This window comes from Lathamus discolor, chromosome 6, assembly GCF_037157495.1.
Source record: "Lathamus discolor isolate bLatDis1 chromosome 6, bLatDis1.hap1, whole genome shotgun sequence".
Lineage (NCBI taxonomy): Eukaryota > Metazoa > Chordata > Aves > Psittaciformes > Psittacidae > Lathamus > Lathamus discolor.
The window spans coordinates 84,132,461-84,156,435 of record NC_088889.1 but is presented as its reverse complement, the minus strand read 5'-3'; the positions used below and the strand labels follow the sequence as shown (position 1 = coordinate 84,156,435).

General features: G+C 41.1%; 2 protein-coding genes across 3 annotated transcripts in view; both read right to left on the bottom strand.

The window, feature by feature from the left end:
• Positions 1–255: 255 nt before the first annotated feature.
• Positions 256–12,808, bottom strand: KDELR2 (KDEL endoplasmic reticulum protein retention receptor 2). Its single transcript, XM_065684341.1, has 5 exons — positions 12,586–12,808; positions 5,722–5,822; positions 2,659–2,817; positions 1,351–1,603; positions 256–570 (listed from the first exon to the last, which is right to left on the bottom strand). The coding sequence occupies exons 1-5, from the start codon at positions 12,674–12,676 to the stop codon at positions 536–538; spliced, it is 639 nt and encodes a 212-aa protein (XP_065540413.1). The 5' UTR covers positions 12,677–12,808; the 3' UTR covers positions 256–535.
• A 2,306-nt stretch (positions 12,809–15,114) lies between these two features.
• OTOA (otoancorin) overlaps positions 15,115–23,975 on the bottom strand; it is a 42,782-nt gene continuing 33,921 nt past the window's right edge. Inside the window, exons 27-29 of one of the 2 annotated variants that reach the window (XM_065684340.1) lie at positions 22,447–22,639; positions 21,196–21,285; positions 15,115–20,657 (exon numbers count right to left, since the gene is read on the bottom strand). In XM_065684340.1, coding sequence (XP_065540412.1) covers positions 21,218–21,285; positions 22,447–22,639 — 261 coding nt within the window. In that variant the 3' untranslated portion in view covers positions 15,115–20,657; positions 21,196–21,217. Of the gene's footprint in view, positions 20,658–21,195; positions 21,286–21,700; positions 21,788–22,387; positions 22,640–23,975 lie in introns of those variants that run through there. The other variant, XM_065684339.1, reaches the window with a different exon arrangement.

Genomic DNA, 23,975 nt, shown 5'->3' with positions numbered 1-23,975 from the left:
TGACATATATTCACCTTTTGGAAAAAAATAAATATAGTGGAATGAAAACTGAATCAAAGGGAAAGAACAAATTACTACCATCCGTCAAGGATGCACACACCTGTGCAATGGAGACAAAAAAAAAATAAACCCCCAGTCATTTCAAAGAAATTCTTGAAAATCAAAAAAGAAAAAAAAAAAAAAGAAAAAGAAAAAAAAAGTTTGCACTTGTTCCTGGTCATAAACAATCTCACAAAAATCTCACTTTTGGAACTATTCCAATTGAAACCATACACTGAATTTATTAATACAGTATAAGTTTCTTTATGTAAAAAATCTTTATACATAGTAATAAAAAAGATAAAGGCAAGATGCATCAAACAGAAATCTGCTGGTTGTTTTTCCTCCGTTCTTACAGAGCCGCTGATGACTACCTGAACTAGAAAGAGCTGTGTTTCTGACTTTCTGTCTCAAGCATCTTCGCCTTTGCTTGTGATAAGGATTGTTCTGTCCAAGCATCCAAAAGGACAGATGCTGGTGATGTTTTTTTTGGCACTTACGCTGGCAAACTGAGCTTCTTTCCCTTGAGTACTGTAAGGAAAAGTAGGAAAGGAAAGAGTTAACAAACCAAAGATGTGATCTAGGAGAAGCACACAATATTAAAGCTTCAAAGGGAGCAAAACCTGTCACACAGAGTCACTTCATTACAAATTGGGTACACTGCAGACAGTCTTCCCAAGCTTACCTCTCCCTCTTCAATACATACTGGCAAAATATTCCAATCCTGCCCTCTTGTGGCACCCTGAATTGTCATTCTGTATCCCCAGAGTACATACTAGCCTATGACCCTGGTTTCTTAAGAGTTAACTGAAGTAACACAGCCCCACACAGTTTTGCAGTTCTATAACAGAAGTTGGAATGCAAATAAGGGCAGGATAATTAACACATCCAGCAGAAATGTCTGCTTCTACATTTAAAGAGAAACATCCAAGCCCTTTCAAGCTCTTTAAGGTATTTAAAACCCCAAGCGAGGATTCTATAAGCGTGGAAATCTGCACAAAACAGGAAATGTCCCCTGGAGAAGGATGAGGATCACGCTTATTGATGGAAGACAACAGCAACATGTATTTAGCCATACTTAAAACTTGTCAATTAAGTTCATCAGACCATTTGTACACTTATATTCTATCCATATTCACATACAGCCCTCAGAAATGCCCCACACTAGCAGAAAGTGTACTTATCAAGGAGATTTCAGCAGTAATTTGCACACAGAATTACCATCCTAGTAATGTCGATACACCAGATCTCTACAAACATGTTAACTGCTACATTCCACAACCTGAAGCTAGAAGTTATTGCACTACTTACCTTTTGTAACATACAAATAGAAGAAGTCACAGTAAAGAACGGTCTGGACCACACCAGCAACAACAGCTATGAGGTCAAAAAATCCCTCAAAATAGTAGCGCCAAATCCAGTTGACTAAGTACAAGGCACGGTACAGACCCAAGAAGAAAAGATAGTGAGTAGTGATGGTCTCTGCTTCCCCAGTTTTGCTGATCATAAAAAGTTGAGGGAGAATAGCAACCGATTCAAGATAGATGGAGAAGGTCCACAGTATCTGAAAAGAAACAAAACCAAGCCACAGGTATATTCAACTGTCTCACTGATAACAGAAGCACAGAAGATATTTGACTTGGCTTGACTCTTCACCCTCTAACAATATTAAACAGGTACAGTATTTTGGCAATCTATCCTTCCTGGTACAGGAAAAACTAAGTGAAAGCTTCATAATCAACCTCTGGATGGTACTAGGGAACAACTCTCTTGGCAGACAACACTCTCCAAACCAGCTGTCTAGTGCGCTGGCAGGTACGGGTTTACTCAGGAGGAAACTTATGCGCATCCATTAGCTCAGGATTCACAGTACCATCAAACACAGCTTGCAGAGCTGGTGCTGTGAAATGCCACAGGGAAGATAATGAAGTTTCACACCCCCCCCCCCCATGTTCTTCTAACTTTTTTAATCTATTGGTTTAAAGAACAAGTTAATACAGAACAAAATTTAAAATAATGTCTCCAAGTGTTGCAATTAAAATTCCTTTACTTCCCAGTAAAATCATTTAACTCTAATATATATAAAAATGCAGCTCAGTCCACTTAAAATAAGCATCTGAAGTTATTCTCTGTTCTGAGGGGAAAATTACCTGTTTGAACTCTAGAATTACATTTTTAATGTAATTTTTCTGACAGGAAAACACATAGCTGCATTTCAAATACACACAATTCTAATGCTCCAGACTATTTAAATTCTACAAAATTTAAGTGTAATAATTCCTTTTGTTTTCACCAGATGGCATCAACTATCCATAAACTGCAGCCTTGGGCATTTCTTTACCAAAAAACAAAAGGATACTTTTGTATAAGCATCAGTGCACTGGGAAAAAGACAGTTTTCTGCTTAATGACATGATCAATGTTGGTAATAATGCTAGTCACCTGAAATGCCTTAAATCTTCACAGAAACCCACACTGTAAAGATGCATTAAGGTAAGAGGAGTAGCCTGAACCTACTTCATGTAGGCATCTTTTAAGCATTCCTCAATCAGCCTAAAAATGTTAATGTTCTAAATTCTTCAGAGAAAACTGTATAATCTCCCACCCACAATCACCTTACCTCCAGAGGAGAGAAGTCATGATTGACAAGAAATGAGAGTCCACCAACAGGAACTATCAGAAACTCCACTCTGAATGTGTCATGATTTCCATCATAGGTGGCCTTAAATTTCATGTAGATCAGATACACAGTGGCATACGAGCAAGCAATGTAGATAAGCTAAAGAGCAAGGAAAGAAAAAACAAAACAATCCACAGAGGTTCTACGATTAGATCAAATAAAGATATTCCCAGGCACTAAGAGGACTAAACACTGTCTTCTTTGGTTTGCTGTACTGCTTGTTTACATGTTTTTGCAGTTCCAGGCTATGTGGTGGTATTTAACTTTTCTCAGCAGAGTAATATTCAAAGCCACTGATTCTGGGTTCTACTGATGTTGTTGCTTTAAAATCATCAACCTGCCTCTGGCTGTAGTGACTGTCCAAAGCTTCTTTAAAGACCCTTTCCTGAGTAGACAAAACTAAGGAACTGACTGGAGAAAGAATACCCCTCCTAATACTGCAGGGGAAGCACCGCCCAAATCTTTATGTTAAAAATATGCATGTGCATACATGCAATAATTATAAAAGGGGTCTTTTGACCCCTTTGACTCCCATTCAAAAAGCTGGGGTATGTTGTGTCTCCTGTGTGGCAATTAAAAACCCATTCAGCAAGCCCCATTTAGATTCAGGCATTTAATAAATCACAAATTAGCTGATTTGATCTAGACCTTTAAACATCCCTAAAATCTGAAGAGGGGCAAGTGGACACTGTTCTCCACCAAACAGCAGGCCACAAAACCTGCAAAACTAACAGGCTGCTAGAAGCACCAAACCAGAATTCAGTTTCCATTTCTGAATGTTATAATTTTTAATTGTTATGGTACAGCAGACTTTATAGTTATTCCCCATGGAATAGGCAAATGGCCTTATTTTACAGATAAGAAAATAAGATCAGAGAAAATACATAGCTTTCTGAAGGTCAAGCTGTCATCATCAAGACAGAGCTCACATTGTCCTGGAGACAATATAGAACAGTGGACTAGACAAACAGTTTAGTTCCTGCCTCTATTTCATCACAAAGATCAAATACTCCAAACCATTCATCACATTAAATATAGGTTCTTTACAAGTGAAAAATAAAAGCATAAAACTTCCTCAGTTTGTAGATGCTACTGATCACTTAAAGCACTGCTCACAGATATAGAATGCTACATTAAGAAACTCAGAATCCAATGACTACTATGCTAGCATCCTGGCTGACTGGAGATAAAGGACCATAGAACAGAAAATCAGGTACAGGGAACCCCTACTATAGATGTAAGCTAATCATAATTGGTATGGGGAGAGACAACACTATAAAGCTTGAATGAAACCCAACTTTTTACTGAAGAGTTCTTCCCACGAATTATAGCATGGTTTGGAACTGTCAGGAAGTTTTCATTTGTAAAGATACTGTAACAAAAGAATGGCAGGAAAAGGAGTGCAGAGGGCACCAGCAAAAACCTATCCATTCAGATATAGGTACCTTGAAAAAGAAACTGTAACGTAAGGACCACTACAAATCACAAAACTTAGCCTGCAGGCCCTTAAAAAGGTCAGTGCCAAGCAGGCTATTTCTGTACATATTCCTGGAACACATCACATCCAGACAAACACAGCAAGTTGGCACCTGTAGTTCAATATTTCTCCAGAAAAAAAAAAAAATCCTACAGAAACTAACAAATTTTCTTGCTGCAAATTACAGCATTTTCCTCAAATTAGAAAGGACATCTAGGTGTTCTCTGGGTAAACTTATCTGTGTAGTCGTTCCTGTTCTCTACAACTGTGTAATGTTATATACTCCTAAATACATGTGGATAGAACAAGACACTGCATTGGGACACTCAAGCAGCTTTGTTTTGGCACTACAATAATGGGCTTAAAACTAACAGTCTCTCTAAACAGAGATCTTTATAATAGGGGCTTCCATTTTGCCAGTTAATGCTGGGTTTGAACAGAGGATCACTCTTTTATTACAGGAAAGACTCAGCATGAAGTTGAGTATCACAAGTGTAAGTTCCCTTATTCATTCCTTTTCTGGATAGGAGGCCTGCACTAAAAAAGACATGGTCATGACCCTGAATCACAGCCAATAAATAAACTGCAAAAACTCCAGGCTGTTCCTTCAGTGCACCCAACGTGTTTTCAAAATTCTCAGATTATTGGGGAAATATGTTTGTGTTTTAACAATTAATCAACAGTTCTTCATCTAGACTGTTAATATTAAAAGTTAAGCATACATATTTAACTTGTTAGAAGACAACAGCATGTTTAAGATCTAAAAGTTTATTATACAGCGTTATTTCCCTAATTCTTCAGTACATTTTGCATTATTGAGTATCTAGTCTTTGTTCTTTGCAAAGTATTCTATGCTCTGAACTAAACTTGAGGAACATCAGGAAAAGCCAAGAGTAAGGGAACCAGATTAAAGAGGTGTCTGCTCTGGTGCCACAAATGCACCAGTCTGTACTGGTGCCACAAACACACTGCACCCTCCCAGTCAACGGCTTTATTTTCTTGTACTCAGCATCAGAAATTGCAGGAATAAATAAAACCAACTTTTGGGCTCACTAACATTCAGTGGGCAAGTGAACAGGGTATAATATGATGGAAGCTACATTCCTAAAAGTGTGCTCCTGACAACTTTTGATCAGCCTCTGACCAGACACTAGCTGCAATTCTGGCAATGCATCTGCAATACTGATTCACCTTGTAGTAGATAAAAAGAGATTTACTTAATCTCTAACATCTCAATTGAGAAATACAATTTATTTGAACCCTTTATCCAAAAGTTCTTATGTTCAATAACAGAAATGGGATTTGTTCAAAATATAAGTCCCCATACAAACAGTCTTTTAAAATTACATGTAGCATAGAGAAAAAGTAGAGGTTTTACTCTGTCTTCCCTGTTCTTTATCCCAAGCCCATCTAGAACTTACTCTGTAATAACTACACAGTGGGCCATTAAAAGAGTCTGTTATTCATGAAATTATGCACTCTGCATGCAACATTACTAGCTTTTCTAACTCTTCAGTATACTCTACCTTCATAGATGTGTTATACAATGAAATGAATGAAGTGAAGAGGTCCAGATAACGGGTAGTGAAGACCAGTGCAAACAGAAGCTGGCTTTTCCCAGAAATACCTAAAGTGATAAAGGAAATAATTAATTATTCAAAAAGTGATGATGTGCTTCAAAACCGTTGATGCCCAGGATGAGAAAGGCTATATCCTTTATTTCTAAGCACGTTGATTACAAAACTAGGATAAAATCCAGGATTCCAAGCTGTAGAAATGGAACTGTTAAGTTCTTATCTCTTGGTAGTGTGAATGTAAGTTACCTTCTACTGTAAGAGGTGCTAGCACTACACAAGGTTTAGAATTTACAGCAGATAGCTTGCAGGTAATATTTCTGGAGATTACATTACCTGTTCTGCATTATCACTGGGCACTATGCAGCAAGGCTGCATTAGCTTGCAATTCTCAGAGTGCTGTCACACGCCTCAGTACATTCCCTAAATGCTGAATAGCTGGAAATGTACAAGAGCAACACATACTACAGATGCAGTGATAATCAGAAAGTATGCTAGCACCAATTACTTGATTTTAAAGAAACAAATCTAATTTAATACATAAGGCAATTCAATTCAGAAACTTAACTGACCACACAGTGGGGAAAAAATACTATCAGTCAAACACAGATGTTACTATGTACTATTACGAAACAAAAAATGAGTAGTGAGCTAAAACGACAGACATCTACATTGCATCTCCAAAGCAACTTTCAATTTTAGGCAAAGGCCCGCAAGTCAAAACATCTGTTTGTACTTAACTTCAGCCATTACAGCAGTTAGAAGCGTAAAAGCTTTGCACAATCAGTCACTAAAAGCAGCTGAAAATCAAGGCAAAGCATTGATCCCTAACACTGATGTGGTGGTGCCTCACAGCAGGGGGATAAACAACCTAGCCTGTGCCTCTATCTTGTTACTCCAATTATTCTTGGTTTCAGTCATCCAGGGTGAAAATATTTGAATCTATTCAGCTAGGCATGCAGATATTGTTCAAAAACAAGAGGGGGAAATATTCTGTGAGAGAGGGTTATGATGCAAGGCTGAAAATCCTTGTCCCTTTATACAGGTATTTCTGAGACTGGCTTTTATTAACAGCTCCATAAAACAATTAGCAAAAAGGCTCTCTGCCATGGTTATTGAAATCCTTTTTCACCCCAGCTTAAGAAACCCTGAATAAGCTGCCCAGAGGAAGGGACTTCATGTTTATACATAAAGTACAGGAATGGCTGAAGCAGTAACAATTAAAAAGAGGTTTTGTTTGCAATTTTCGTATGTGAACTGTCTACATGGTGAGCCTAATGTACTGCCTCCAGAACCACCCAACTGCCTGTAAACAACTGAAGTACAGGAAACAGCAAATGCCTCAGAACCTATAGTTATAGCCTAAAGTTATCAAACAGAAGTTGTAAGTATTAAATAAAACCAACAACAAAACACCCACAAACAAACCACTTCCCAACATTTAGAAAAAAGAAATATTAATAAACAAAGACATTTCTAGAACCAGAACTACCAGCAGAGACAGCTGAAGCAGCACCCCCCACTGCATCCCAGCTGTGCTTGCTGACATTACAGCTCCTGACAGTGCCCTGCTCTCACGCCAATAAAACCTCTCAGCAAGTAACCAATGCTGTCCTAAGGCCAAAACCTACAGGACAAAGAAATCAGACAGACATATTACAGTACAGCATCATACATCAGCATATAGTTGAATTGTATGTTATATATATTATAAATAAAAATTACATAGTTAAAATATATGTTACATACTTTAGCATGCTATTTTCTTTTAGTAAATAACACAAAGAATGTAAGATACATTAATTATTGATTATGGCTATAAATGTGGATCTGGATGTACTCTCATGTAAATAAATAAACACAGCATACCTGACAAATTCCTTTAAGCTACTGCCAGCCTTGCCTCCCCACCAACCCAAAAGTTGTGGATTTTATTACAGTTTTCCGTGTTTTCACTGAACTTTCAAATGTTCCTGAAACACATCCTCAAGCCAAGTTTCAAGTAATTTTCGAGTTAAGAAGGCTAGACTAGGAGAGGTTCAAAGTTTAAACCGAAGACCTATGGAGAGACAGGCAAACTGGGATAAAGTAACATCTATACCACTAACAAAAACAGGGGGAGGGAACAGGTAAACACTCTGCTTTATGAATTTATGAAACTCTAAGCATTACATTAGCATATGCGCCACAGTGCTGACTTTAGCTCATGGCTGGCAACTGCATTATACAGAGACTACACTGCTGTTATTCTCATCCTTCTCCCTTTCCTTTTACTCCCAAAAACATAGTCCTTGAGCTAAACAAACACATTTTTATTTCTTCTTCTCAAGCTCCGGGCTTACATGCTGAAAAGCCAAACCTCTCAGTTCTCATACACTGAAAAAACTTCTTCAACTTCTGCACCTTGGCTTGGCTAAAAGCAACAGCCTGAAACTTGAATTCAAAAGCTCAGCTGGTTTCCCCAGCCAGGGAGGACAGCAGAGCTGTAATTGTGCTACTTTCTCATTAACTTCATTTTCCTATTGTGAGTTAGGGAAAGAGCAACAGGCAGCAGCAGAGGCATTCAGTCAGCCTGGCTCACAGCCAGTACTGTGCACACTACTTACCAACTATGAACTGCATATCACAGTATGTGCGTATCACATATGCAGTGTGCATATTGCAACCATAAAATCCAGAAACCAAGTTTTCCTAAGGAAAGCCAGTCCATACTTTGTCATGGAAACTTCAGACTTTTTGAATTATTTAACTTAAAAAAAAAAAAAAAAAAAAGAAGTAGCTTTGTTCAATATGAAGTTCACATCAGCCACAGAACCACAACTTCTTTGGTTTTAATAAAATACTAACATCGAGAACCCTGTAATTTCAACTAAAAAAAACCCAAACCTAATTTTTTTTGTTGTTGTTTTCTAAACACAAATTTGTCAATTAGAAAGGCAGAATTTTCCTTCAAAGAGACAGAAGATTCCAAACCTACCTATAGCAGCATTTCTGGAGAAAATACAGACAAATTGGCAGCAGCCTATTCAAGGTACTATATAAAGTCTTTAACGTAGCATATGATCTGGCCTATCACAAACAAAACTATGAGACAGCTACACTACTAAGCAAAAGCATTACATATTTACTATATATGCTACTGTTTGAGTATTCAGCACCTAATTTGACAGCCTTGCAACTTGCAGGTCACCTTTAACACCTGCTTTAACATTTGACAATTGACACTGAGAAAAGCAAATCAATTTTCAGGCAGTAATTCACGCTGCAAACAATCTAATTTGACTTGGAATGGATCAGAAAATACAGTCTGAACATGATGATTTGTGAAAGCACAAGATTCTTCAAGTCTCATGAATTTCCTAATTAGGACATGAAGTCAATAACGGAGTTACCTGCTACATTCTCCACGGCTCCTAGTAATTACTTCTGAGCTGTTATTTGGAGTGGCAAACATTTTTCCAAGTTCTAAATTTGGAAACAGAAATAAGCAGTCATGCAAAAAATTGTTTCCCTGCCAGCTCTGAAATCACGACATGATTTGCTTTCCCCTTGTTCTCTTTTTAACATATCGACTAAATTAGGGGAAAAAAATAGTTAAGTTTGTCAAACACTGAAAACACAGGCTGCTTCATATTGCAGATTTTTCTGGCCTCACCTATTTGCCTTGCTTAGAGGAGTTGCTTCTTAGGAAAGAAAATGGGGGCTGGTGTCTTCAGAAAACAGCAGGTTGCAGCAGAGGTACACAGGCTGTCTCCCTCTCATTTCCAGCTGCTTTTACAGGCCTCTGAGCTCCTCTTGGAACAAAGGCCTCAGACACAGATGCAACCAGAGGAGAGGAGTCAGCACCATGTGGTTTGCCAGCTCTTCATGGATCACAGCCTGCAGTTTAGCAATCAGTTGGAAGCCTTTATTTATGCTCTAAGCTTCCACTGCTTCAGAAGTGCACAGTTAAAGTAGCAGCTGGTTTGTCCATGTTTCCTTAGTCCCCAGAAACCATGAGGTATAAGTTTATTTAATTTATAAACTGTTCCAATATCCATGCAATGTAAAGGGATCACAGAAAGCCCTCTAATAGGAGGCATTTAGCAGCGGCTCAACATTAACTGGTAACTAGGTTTTATTGTTGCATAAAAATGTATTTTATGCAAATATATATATTTACGAAATTTTTATTGGTAGAAACCGTAACTGACAAAAACCACTACAAGAAACAGGATGGAGCCCTAAAAATAAAACCCCGTTCTCCTTTGAGGTGCTCTTCTTCCAGACAAACTTGTTAGGCCTCTTAGGAATAACACGGATCTTGATTTATGCCTAAAGACTCCGGCAGACACCAAAAAAACAATCCCAGACAAACACACCCCTGTCTCTTTTTTTTCCAGGAAAACGAATGAATGAGATGTTTTCTACTGAAAGAGCCCATGCACGCACATTTGTATTCATGGGTTCTGGCTAATTTGGCAAAGGGAGGAGTTCAGGTTGCCATGTAATAGAGGCCCATTTACTTTTATGTGTTGGAGAAAGCAGTCTGAAGAAAATGATTGGTCTGAATCTACTTTCTTATTAGTAAATCCCTAGTAATAGAGACCCTCAATCACAGCTGATTTAAGGAAAACATCAGATCACTTTTAAAACAGAAAGATGGGATTATGTTACACTGTATGATACTGTGTAAATAAGCCCCTGTCCAAAGGTCACTTAATCTCACAGCCACTTAAGAATCAATTAGCTAAAACCCTATTTGAAATTCAGCCTTTTATTAGAATTTCTCATTTCCCTTCTTTAGCCAGCAAAAGATACTTAGTTTTTAGATCGCTAACTCTGTTGATTGTAATTTTGACTATATACATCAAGTAAAGTGGAGGACAAAATTCCACAGAAGAGTTGAGGAAGGCCAGGTCCACTCCTGCCAGATCCAGGCAGAAGCTCCACCAGAACTTGAGCCTGCAAAGTTCATTAAGAAGGAGCTCTTGCACTCCATAACCTCAGAAACAACAGTTCTGCACTACCACTGCAAAGCTGGAGCTCTTTTGCAACATGAACAAGAATTTTTACTTTGTATTTAAAGCCAAAGCTATTCATTTACTATTTTTTCTTTTGCACTATCAAGTGATTAACAGAAAGTGACTTGAAAATATACAGCACCTGTACTTCCTCTTACCTGTAGTGCAAATCTTTCACTTCCCCATTCTCAGTTCTCTCAGGTTGCGGCTTATACTAATTCTTCACGCTTTTAAGACTTTACAGATACATCTGTTCAGCAGTGTTAACTCGGTATTCGAACAGCATTTCACGTCAATACATGGCAAACCGATTTCAAGAATAATCACTCTTACTAATTAAGGAGAAGTTCATTTCAAAGCCAAGCTCACAGTCACACCCCAGTCCACTGCAAAAACGTCATTTTCAGGGTCCGTGGCCTGATCCATGTATCACACAAAGCACCGAAATACCCATTTTTTAATGCAACAACTCAGTTTTCTGATAGACACCACCTATGCTGCAGTCAGAACTGCCTGCAATTCCCTCCAACCACCACACCACACGCACACTAGAAGCGAAAACCACATCACACGGACTTGGAGCAAGCAGGTACAGAACCCAGGAGGAAGAACACGCGTTCCTCACCCGGCGGGCTGGCGGAGGAGCCGCGGGAGGGGAGCCTTCCCCCGGCAACCGGCCCGGAGGGCGGCCAGGACCCAGCTCCCCCCCCGCCACACCTCTGCTGCTGCTGCCACGTCAGACCAGGCCGGGATCTCGACTGGGAGCCTGCTCCCTCCAGCCTGGAGCCTCTCTCCTACAGCCTCCCGCTGCAGCCGGTGATACGGGCCGGAAAACACCCCAGAAGCCTTAAACAACAGCATGAACCCCAGTTTAACTCTCACCGCAGCGAGAGCGGGAAACAAAAGAGGAGGGTGCGTTAGTCAGCAGCGAACGCAAACCAATGCACGGAGGAAACGGGAGAGGACGAGGAAAACTTCAGGATCTGCAAACTGCAAGTCAGCTACTCCCAACGCTGCAACAACACCAGCCTTCACGCACCGGAGCGGCGCTTGAAGCTGCCGAGCAAGCAGGCAAAAGGAAGGCTGTGCACTGTCAGGAAAGGCGAGAAAATGAGCTCCGTCTCCCTTCGCTATAGCTGCCGGCGCGGGAAGGGGAGGCAGGCAGGGAGGCAGGCGGGCTGCCCGCCCCGCGGGGGATGCATTCCTCTTCCCTCCCCCCCAACCTGCCTCCCCATTCATTCGCTCGCCGCCGGGCAGTTACATAAGGAAAAAGCGACCCTCCCGGGCACAGCCGCGATGGTGGTGCCCAGGGTTTAAAGTACAAATAACAGCACCCGATAAACCTATAACGGCATCGCAGCCCTACCAGTGCACCCCCACGCCGGAGGGGGGAATGCGGCTCTCCCTTCCTCCATCCCCACCGGCGGCCCACCCGCTTTCCTCACCCGTGGCTCGAAGGGGGCTGGGTTAGGAGGGAGGTCGGTCAGGACGAGGGCTGAAGCCCCCTCTACCCTGCCCGGAGCCAATTCTACCCTTCCGCCCTGGGAGCCGTCAGGAGGAAAACGCTTCCTTCCCCCCGCCTCCTCTCCCTGTTTTGCCACAGCCGCTTATCAGGCAAGCAGGACAGGCGGGACCCGGCCCCCCGCCGCCCCCAGCCCCTCCGGAGCCGTCCCTAAAGGGCGGCAGAGGCGATCGAAGCACACACACATCCCCCCCGCCTCGGCGAGCCGATCGCACCCAGCCCCCAGCGAGGCTCCCTTCAGGCACCGCGGCCGGGAGCTGCCCGGCCCGCCCCGCGGCCTGCCGCACACACCCGCGCAGGAGCGGCTCTTCCATATCTTGAGCAGCAGGATGATGATGGCCGCCAGGTGGGACAGGTCCCCGGTGAGGCGGAAGATGTTCATGGCGGCGGCGGCGGCAGAAGCGGCAGCGCAGCCCGGAGCCGGGGAGTGAAGATGGCGTGCTCAGCGGGCACCGAGCGACGTGGCCCGGGGACGTGGCCAGACAGCCGCCGCGCCCGGTGCACCCTGGGAAACGGGAGGGGCGGCCCCGGCGGCGGAGGGGCGGGGTCGCTCGCCACCGCGGTGCGGAGCGGAGGGGCTGGAGGCTGGCGCTGTGCCGGCCGCCCGGCGCACGGACCCGCGGGGTGCCGCTGACCTCCCGCAGACGCCCTCCCGGGCTGGGAGGTAGCGGCCCGGCCCGGCTGGACCCGGTGTCTGCGGGGCCTGTCTCCCCGTCGGTCTGAGTCCTTGCTGCAGGCCACAGAACCATAGAGTCAGCTAGGGTGGAAAAGGTTAGGATCATCAAGTCCAACTGTTCCCCAGCACCGCCAAGTCCACTCCTAAACCATGTCACTAAGGGCCTTATCTACACGATCTGTGAACTCTTCCAGGGAGAGTGATTCCCTGGGCAGCCTGTGCCAGTGCTTAATCATCCTTTTGGTGAAGAAATTGTTCCTAATATCCAGTCTCAACCTGCCCTGGTGCAGCTTTAAGGCTGTTTCCTCTTATCCCATTGCTTGCTACTTGGGAAAAGAGTAACAACGACCCCCACCTCTCTACAACCTCCTTTCAGGTAGTTGTAGAGAGCTATAAGGTCGTCCCTGAGCCTTTTTGAGACTAAACACCAGTTTCTCTCAGTCATTCCACATCAGACTTGTGCTCCAGACCCTCCACCAGCTTCGCTGCCCTTTTGTGGACCCGCTCCAGTATTGTATCTCATCTCATGAGTCCTGCATGGAGCAGGGTGTGGGCCTCGACCTCTTTTTTTACCTCCAACTCTTTAGAAGTCCCTTTAGGTGAATGAACTGGAGCTGCTTTGTTAACTGGCAGTGAGCAGAGCGCAGCCCTGTGGTCGGGAGCAGCTCCTGCTCCAGCGGCAGCTCCTGGCTGTGGCAGGGACCTGTCAGTGAATGGGAAGAAAGGGCTGCATAACCCAGCTGAGCAGTCGGTATTTAACAGTTGTCATGTTTGGTGACAAGGAGCTATTGACTTGATTCGTGGTTAGTAGCCCACGAGAGTATGCACATCTTCCATGGGATAACATAGCCATTATTCTTTGAAGCAGTAAGGCTTCGCGAGTTACAATGGTGCCTGTTCACAGCCCTGAATCCCTGTACCTGAAGAAGAGCATCACTGTCATCATTGTCCAGCATGCAGCTCAAAGAGGTATCTGCTCTTGAGCAGCATTCCAGTAACTCCCAGTGTTCTCCTGGAAAAAAAAAAAAAACAAACCCAAAACAAACAATCAAACCAGCGACAAAGCAAGCTGGGATTAGCCCTACAGGAACAGGATTTCCAGTGACTGTGGAAAGCAGGTAAGAGGTGATCCCAGCTGAACAGTGGTGCTTTGCTTTTTTATAGCATTTCAGAAAGAGTAAGTTATTTCTTAAAAATGCCTTGGTTTACATTATTTCAGACCCTGTTTGAGGAAACAGTGTAAGGAATTTACTGTTAGAGAACAATGAGTACAGGACCATGTACAGAGAATTTCCCACAGCAGAAAGTTATGTATTGAAGATGTATGAAAAGGATCCTAACTGCAATCTGTCATTTTCTTGTCTGAAATGTAGCATAAACACTGACATTTTTAAAGGGCTCCCTGAAAGAAAATAGAAGTGATTAGTACCCTCTGCTTGAGTTTATCTTTTTTTTAATAAGTACTCACAGTGTGACAAAAGCAAACTTACTTATTTTCAGAGATTAGGAATCAAAGCTTGTCCTCTTAAATCACTGTGCTTGTAAACTGTACGTGTAAGTACAGCAATACAGCTCCTTCACATAGTATCTCTTATCTTACACTTGCAATGCCTTAAGATGCTATGTCACATTCAGAAAGTTTAATAAATTTGCATTCTAATTACTACTTACTTTAAACAGATATTAAATAACTTTCACCATCAGCTAATGTGTGATGTAACTACCAGTAAAGCTGCCTATTTGAGGACACACGTTACAAATCCAAATTCAGTGCTTGGAGAATTTGTACTGAAGATGACAGTGTTTGACAGAACTCCCCAGGTCCGTGGTACAGGCTGCAACAGTGGGAAGGAAGTGCAAATATGTAGTACAACCTCTGTAGCTGCACTACTGTGGACTTCCATTGCTATATCCAAGTGTAACAGTAAGGTCTGAAACCACAGTTTATGTCTTAGAGTACCGGCTGAACTAGCCAGAGTAGCTGTTTGACACAGGCTTGACTGAAATATGTACGTTAAACACGTTAGATGTAAACACTTCTAAAAGGATGAATGGTGAAATAAAAGTAGCTAATAAAAACACTGACAGATGCATATCTGGAATCTGTTTTAATAGATACATTAAAGGCAGAGAGCTGACATCCTTTCTCTCTCACCTCCTTTCTCAGTTCATGCAGGATTTATTCAAACTTGTGATCTAAGTTGTTTTCTGACATCTGATTACATACTGAAACATGGCAGGTCCCAGTTACAGATGACCTAGGGCAGCTTTAGCTTGCAGATAAAACCAGCACATGATTTTAACTATAGCCATGGCTATTCTTTGCTAAATCAATATAGTTCTTGTCTATAAAACAGTTACAAATTATCAGGGAAAGGAGTATCAGAAAATATTATCCTGCTGTATTTCTGACAGTATTTTACATTATTTTTGTATTTCTCCTCTATGAATTTACTCCTGGTTTCTCTTCTTTTCTCCATGCTCTCCAAAGAGACCATAGACACTGAGATGTTGTTAAGAATTTAAAATATTTTAATTAATACCAGCTAAAACACAAGGTGGTAAATGTTATACTGTTGCTAGCAAAGCAAGAAATCCACCAATCACAATTCCTTCTTTTAATACTCCAATGTACAGTCACTTGGATTGCAAGCTTTGAACATGCCTTGTTCACCTGCGTCATAAGGCCAAGAAAATCCTCTTATTAATCTGGATTGGAAAAGCAGAATGATGCTGAAAAGAAAGGGACAGGAAGAGACAGCTGGACATTGGCTGTTTGCTACTCATTGCATGAAAAATGTAATACATTTCTAGATTATCTATTTGTGGGTACAATTAAAGAACCAGATGTGAATTTTGCTAAAATATCCTACGGTAAAAAAATGCTACAGGTCCTGATCCCAAACAAGGTCGGGGGGGTGTGCATGCTAGTCTCTTAATTTTTGTGTTTAGGGACTGAGTAGGTAGGTGTGAAAATGAAGTCCAATAATGAATCAGACACTTTACTAAAATACGAAGTTCTGGATACCTGGATGGTACACAGGTTTAGTCTGTTCTCTGAAAAGCTTGTCGCTTATCTACACTTCTAAAAGCATGCTCTATAACAATGCACAAAATACTGTTTCTCAGGAGCAGTTTCAGATGTTCTGGAGTACTGATAAAAGAAATCTAACTTACATTGGAGTTTGTGTTCATTCTTCATAGACCAGCCTTTTCTATTCAGTTTTCCTCCTGCTCTTACTAGAAAGGGAAGTCAGATTCCTCATCTGAACAGCAGTGGAGTAAGCAGTGCACAAGGCTTTCCCACATCATATGACACAGGAAAGAATATTTCACTAACCAGGACTATAAGGGAGTAAAATAAGGTTCTTAGCCCTCCTTAGGCCCATGCCTACAGATCTTGCTTAAAAAAAAAACAACCAGCAAATAAACAACAAACCCACACACTTATCAAAAACATTTTCACTGAGAGAAAGAGATCACATTGCTTGAAGTTGTGTACCAACTGAGAACACCAGCCTTTTTGGATGGGGGGAGAGAGGAAGAGATTATTTGAAGTTTTCTTTCTACTTCTGTCCAAGGAAGATGGCTATCACAAGGGAACAAGGTGCCACAGTTTAATGAGGTCTCGCTCCTCAACTTATATGCTGCAATGTCTGTGTGCACACTCAGAAGCAGTGTGTGGTTTCTATAACCACAATACAGTAAGAGCCAGAACACCAGCAAGTGAACTACCGCCAATGCTACGGGATTACCTGCTCATGCGACAAATTCCAGTTGACTATTCAATTCCTTACTTATTTTTGAGTGTCATCAGGGTTAGTCAGACCTCTCCCAATACCCCGGGTGCATTTCTCCCAGTTTCCCTGGCAGGCGTGTCTCACCTCTGCTTCCACATGGGCAAACAATGGGACTGTAACAAGGTCCTAGTCTATGCGACTGGGCTGCAATCTGTGTTAGGGGAAAATAAATCAGGTGGTGGTGATCCTCGGATAGGCACAGCAGTCAAGTGATAAGCTAAATCTGCTATAATGCAGTACATAATTGCCTCTGGAATATTTGAGCAGTTTATGCAGAGGCATAAGGGGCTTCTTAAAATTGAAGAAGGATCCCTTTTTTTTTTTTTAAAGCAGTATCTTTAGAGCCTGACACTGATAGGAGATGGTTAGCTCTTATGTGACAGATTGAGATTACTGGGAGTCAAACATTCCACATACTGTACAAAACTTGACAACAGCCACAATGCCAGCTTTAACAAGGACAGTTTTCAGATACTGTGGATGGGTAGTTGTTTTCTTATCTTCAGGGATTTAAAGATACAACAGATGCAGCATTTCCTCAGTACCAGGTGGTAGGGATGTTTTCTGTATTGATGATCTACAACTAGTAGCCCCTTTCTCTTTTTGAAACACAATTCTCTATAGAAAGGTGTCAGGCACCGAAATAATAAGGCAACAAAATATTTTTTCCCATCTGTTAACCCTTTACAAATCCTACATTCAATGAAATTAAATTAAATACCTCCTCCTACATACTGCTGGACAGGGCCACCTGCCACATGGTCACCACACTCAGAAGAGCTGGACTACACCAGAGTTATGTCAGACAATCAACAGCCAGATGTATATCCTGCAGTACGTACGGCAGTGCCTAGCAACCATCAGAGTAGTCACAAGTGGAGAGGAGAGCTGCAATTCTCACAATACCCAGATGAGAAAATGATTGCCATGCTATATATTGAACAGCAGATTTACACATTAATCTGATTTTTTTTTCCCATTCTCAAATATAAATGTTAGAACTAAAAGGATATTGGAAAAATCAAGCTTGGTTTAGACAAATGTTACCCACATTGACAATAAAGAACAACATTTTTTTAAGGATCAAAGAAATCTTTACACAACAGTTCTCTGTAATATATTCTTCCCCAAAATCTTTTTGGTACGAAGAAGGACTGTGAGGCTTTTTCCCCGTTAATGCATTCCAGTGAAAGTGATCACATACATTTTGTATGTACTACACATACGCACAGATCTGTATGACTAGTGGCATCCTGTGGCATGGATGCCTGCATTAACTGTGCTTTGTTTCACAAGAGTGAAAAGTAAAGTTTCTGTTTCAGTTTTCTGTTTCAGTGGCTAAGGCCACTGGAAGTGAACAGACTGCACATTACATATATGGGTTACATATCATGTACACTAGCACGCTCCATCTCTTTCTCTCCTTTCCATCTATTCTTCCCAGAAATTCAGTTTCAACAGTTTTGAGGGAGGTATCTCATGAATCACAGTTTTTGTAGAATGCTTTTTTTCATCAGCGACCTTTACAAGAGGCAAAAGTGTAATTGCTTTTCTCCAATACTCGCCATCCAAGATGCTCACACCATCTTACAAACCAAACAGGATTTGTAATCTCACCATGAAATAAGTACATTAAGTGAGTGATCCGTGTTTACCCTTCCTACAGTACTCCTGTAAGAAATGCACATGTATTTGGCCAAATGTAAATGCAATACTAAAATTATTAACATAATTATTAATTTAATAAAATAAATAAATAATCGAGGAGTTCAGCTACTTAAAAGCACTTGTGCTTGAAAGAAATTACAGCACAGATGGCACCAAACAAAGAGTTCACTCCTGCTCCAATTAAAAGCTAAACTCTGACTCACATAATTGCAGACGGAATCACTCCCAGGTACATTGACAGAGGAAGATAATTTTCAGCTCGTATAGATTTTTGAAGTACTTGGTATAGATAGCTAAGTCATGTATCCCACTTAAACAGCTCAACTGGAAACGCTGACTGTATCCTTGACTGAAAATATTCTCCTGCATCTTCACTGAAGTGCACAAAGAATTCAGAATTCAAGTCACGCAATTTCTAGAAATCAAACAACTTCTTGGTACTTTCACATCCAAATGAGGCAGAACTTTTTAATATGAAAACCCAGCTAAATCTTTATAACAAATTAGTTCCACCGAAGCAGTTTTTTGTTTTAGTGGTCATTTTAGTCTTTGGGGTTAATATAACTTTTTTTTTCTTCTTTTAAAATAAATGCTGCAATCTACTGTTTACATGCAGTAAAGGAAACACAGCGGAAAGAGCTGGAATCTTATTGTTAGCATTAGATAAAAAGGTGCAAGGTAGTTTGCAGCAATATTAGTTCTTTGCTCATAAAAAAACCTAGTACTACCTGTAACATCATGTCACCCTTGCCAGGGTTAGTTATAGGCACAGGCAGTTCCTAGAGCAGCAGGTTGCTAAAGAGGGAGAGGGTTCCAGAGGGTGTGGAAAACGGCCACGCTCTCACTGCCTACTTTGCCAATAACAAAACCCTGAAAATTAGGCTGCCTCCTGCTGCTGCAGGAATTTGAGTATATGGGACTGTGGTGGGAGCTGTTATTCCCCAATAGCAGCAGCAGCTAAGTTCACCTCTCCCTAGCAGCATCAGAACCAGCAAGACTCTTCCCTCTGCCTCTCCCTCTCAGCTCCACCCCTACTGCTTTCCCACCTGTAGTAAAATTTCAGTTCTTCTTTCAGTGCTGAGAGCTAGATGTAATACTTGCCATAAGGAGATACAAATAAATATTTGAAAGGCATTTACTAGAACACAGCCCTAAATGAAAGAGCTAAACTTTAAAGTTTATGCATTGCCTTTCTTAGTCTAGAAAATCTAAAGACTTATGCAATGGCAAAATGGAGAACTGCATCATGCTTTCTTGGTATTAAATCAAGTTGAACAACATCAGAAAGTATGTTCACATGCAGTGGGGTTTTAATGTTTTCTCTGCTGCTTAAAATAGTGAGGTGTTGCATGAGAAACATTAGACACATAAGCCATATGTTGATAAAACACATGAGAATATTTGTGGTTTATAATTCTGGTAAACTAGATAGTATAGAACTTGTGGAAAGCACTGGATTGACAGTCGTAGTAGTATGTAGACCCAGTGAACAGTTTTCCCTTATTATTCCCAGGTGTATGCTTCAACCCCACCTGAAGTGGAGGGAGCTTATGATGAACATAAGCATATTTCCATAGTGCATTTTGTTGCATGAAATAGTATTGCCAATGCCCTCTGTGTTGAATACATACACCCATGAGGAACTGCATTTCGTACAGGTGCTTATATTATAAGAACACATCATCACTTCTTATCTGAGCAGGATTTGAACCATCAGCCCAAAGATGAAGTTATTTTATCGCAGCAGCAGTAATTTTTAGTATGGTTTCTGCTAGGTCACACACAAGGATAGCCTTTGTCCAGGGGAAAGTATGATCAAACTAGGAGAAGAAAACCCAACGGGAGGATACAATAGTGTGAGCAAATTAGCCAGTATAAAAAACACTGGGTACAATGCACCAGCTTCCAAATAACAGTCACCTGCTACCTGTCCCCTAGATAGTTTAGGCTCCTACCTAACACATAAGCATATCTTTTACTCATTGTCTCATGAGACAGATAAACCATTTTCAGTTTTGAAACTTGTCTGAAGTATTTGGAGGGATACTGTGTTATTTGTTAATCCTAAAGACAGAGAAAAGGAATACTTCATGATGGCAGAGGAAGGTGTTGCTTTTAAGAAATTAATCACTCTGCACTCAGGAATCTCAGAGCTTCTTGATTCTACTATTCATGCTGAGCTGCAACTCTTTAGCATCTCCTTCGTAAGCTCCAGGACACTGAAAATCAAAAAGCAAAGAAAATGAAGTCATTTGACATAGTTTGATTTGCAGTCTTAAAGACTAAGTAGAACATTTTAGCATTTAGTCTGCTTAAATGGAATTTATACCTTAAGCCCAAGGCTCTCATTAAATTTTAATCTGTCAAAATGATAAAATCCAATAAAAGTTAATGGCAACATTCTTTTAACTGGAGATTATCAAAGTGGTTGTGGAGTAAAATCTTAGACTGGAACAGGCACAATAGAGATTAATACCAACAATATATTCCAAATAACAATGCAGTAATGGAGTAGTGTTACATGGAATTTTCAGTAAACTCTTGCTAATGTTGGCCTTACAGTAAAGATAAAGGGCTTTCCCCTTGATTAGATTCAAAGATAGTCTAACAGAGGTACAAGACACCTTTGTAATACAGAAAAAATATTCAAAATTGTTGTCTCTGTACTTAAAGCAGGAAGAAGGTCCTACAGTCCTTCACCCTGTGTTGGTCCCTGTTTCTGTTATAAAGCTACTTCTTACTGAAAATATAACTTACCTCAAGCTTAACAAATAAGGATTCAGAAAGGCAGATGTAGTGTAATCACGGCATACAACCAGATGCCGAAGCCACTCAAACAAGGAGCATCTGAAAAGCCGAAAGCATTACGTCTTAGTGTCACTAGTACAGTCTGACCTACATGACCCCAAAGAGGTGCAGCAAATTCCAACATCTGAATCCTAATTACATTCAGCTGCTCAAAAGATGACACTCGTCAGAATACTCACTTCCAGTTTAACATACACAGCTCTGAAGAGCAGCTTTACCTAAGGGTGGTACTCACTAGAGGTAGGAAAAATGAACAAGAAGCTCAAGAACTCAGGTGATCTTTACCCAGAAAACTCCTTACTTTGGCATATCTACAGAGGGACAGGTCAAACATGAGGGACCTGCACTGTTTCTCGGGAAGGTCTGCTCTAATTTCCAGCAAGGGCATCTTAGAAATTCAGTCCCCCTTATTCCTCTTTTAGCACCTCAACATTCCTCTCTCTTCTTCAACAGCTTATGTCTCACTGGTATCACTGGAAGCAACAGTATTTGCTGTCTGATAGCGATAAATTCTCAGTGTTGGCTTGACTGAATCCAAACTCTCACTCATTGTAAAGCATCCACTAACATACTTGCCAGCACAACTTGTCTGGTATAAAGTGCAATATGGAGAAGTAAAAACCACTAAACATGTTGAACCACTAAAACGTAGGTACTAATAATCTTTAATTCCAAATAGGATGGGAACAGCAGGAAAAACTGCTCAAAAGGTCCTACAGTGTTGATAAAGATACTAATCCAACCCAGTGCTAACTCCTTTCAGCTTTGCAAAACAAGGTTCTGCTGCAGGTAATGGTTGTGATCTGAAGGTCCAGAGATGGAGAGCCCTACCTTAAATTTAGCCAAAAATATGGGAAAGAAGGAGAGGGAAAAGCTCACTGTTTCAGACTGCATTTTACACAAACTAGTACTTAGCATAGTGTAACGCTACTAGCAACATATAGCTGCTAATGCCTTCTAACCGTCATCCTCTATTAGCTCTTGTTGTGGGTAAATCCAACAACATACATTGTTTGTCTTGGCCAAACAAACGTTTTGAGGCATGAGATTTAAGATGTGAGTTAAATAGTTGATTAGGAAACTCAGTGTAACCCACCTTCAAAATACAGGTGTGATCCTGGCGGATGATGCGGGACTGAACACCCCACTGGTGTGTGTGTCCTTCCCCTCTCTGCAGGAGAAGGGTGCTACTATACTCACCACTTGGAGCTGCAGTTTGCACCTCCTGGGTAGTGCTTGCAGTGTTCTGTGTCTCTGGGGTGCTTGTCCTGGCTCCATCCACTGCCAGCTGAAGGCTTTGGAGCTGTGATGTATTCAGATGCTCACGTTGTGACCTGGTAACCATGGCGGCATTTTCAGGGCCCAGGTTTGCTATTTGTTCTGGGGACAATGCCTAGGAGAAATAAAAGCCAGGCTGTCAATTACATAAAGCAGGTAAGGAATCAGAAGTCAGCATTGCCTTGCATTTGGAACAAGAGGAAGTAGCTTTCAACATTGTGTTGCTATTAAAAAAAAAGCTCAATAGAGCTTAAAACCCCCCTCTGCATTCATTTACTGACCATTCATCTGGCTCTCACCCTTCTCTTTGTTGCTGGGATCTGACAGTTTGAAAAAGCTTTCTATGCCAACACTATATTGAACACTTCTTCAATATATTGCTGGAGTTTAATTTTCCAGCCGTTTCTTTTCTGATCTGTTCAAACACTGATGACACTGTGTATCCTCCAGTTTTTGTCATTTATTTTCTCTTACATCTGCTCCCAGGCAACCTCACTTGAACCTATGTTTGACCTTTGATTATAGTTAGCAGCAAAGCAATGAGATGAAAAAACCCGTGCTTTAATGCCATTATTCAATTTTCTCACTTAGATTGAAAATCTTCCAAATTTGGTCATATTAAAACTTGAGTTTAAAAATGAAAGATGGCAATCATAATCTTACAGTAATTATCTATCACATAGCAATTAACCAGTTTGTAAAGCCTGCATATATTGGGTATGCTGGATTGCTTTGATTCTAGTTAGCATTCTGCAGTCACAAGAATTTTAGCCCTCCTACACAGCAAGCCTACTTTGCTGCAGTAATTCTGTATCCAGATTCTACTTTAGAAAGACTAAATTCCCCTTCCAAGTAGGTCAGACAATAGAGCAAACCCTTCCTGATTTTTGTCTGCTAAACGATGTGCTTTTTGAAACTGAATAAACACATGTAGATGCCTGTGCGTTCAGAAATTCTGAACTGAGCCTCTTCTTAACTCAATTATTGTCCATGTTTCATAAATCAGAAACTGAATAATGTATTCAGCCATAAAATGAAGTTACACAGAACTTGTGTAAAATCAAATTCTGCTTTGAAAGTTTCAAATACTGAAAATTTCTTCCAAGAAGGTGCCCTGTTATTCATTAAGCACATTTTGTAGCATCGTTACCATTCTTACTAAGAAAACGTGGTATTTGAAGGAAGTTCTAACAAGATGCTATAGATCTTCAGTTTTGCCTGTTTTTCAAAGAAACAGTTGCACGGAGGACAATTCAGGCTCATCTAAACTATCAGTGGTACTGTGCGAAATAGTTAGTGCTCAAGGGTTTTTTTCTCATTTATGGAAGCTGACGCAATTAACTATCTGTTTAGCTCATCTGTCCATAAGTACATTGCCTGCCTGAGCATCTGAAAGAGACCAGCATAGGCAGAATATTAATCTTGTCACTAGGTCAAATGAAGTCTGGGGC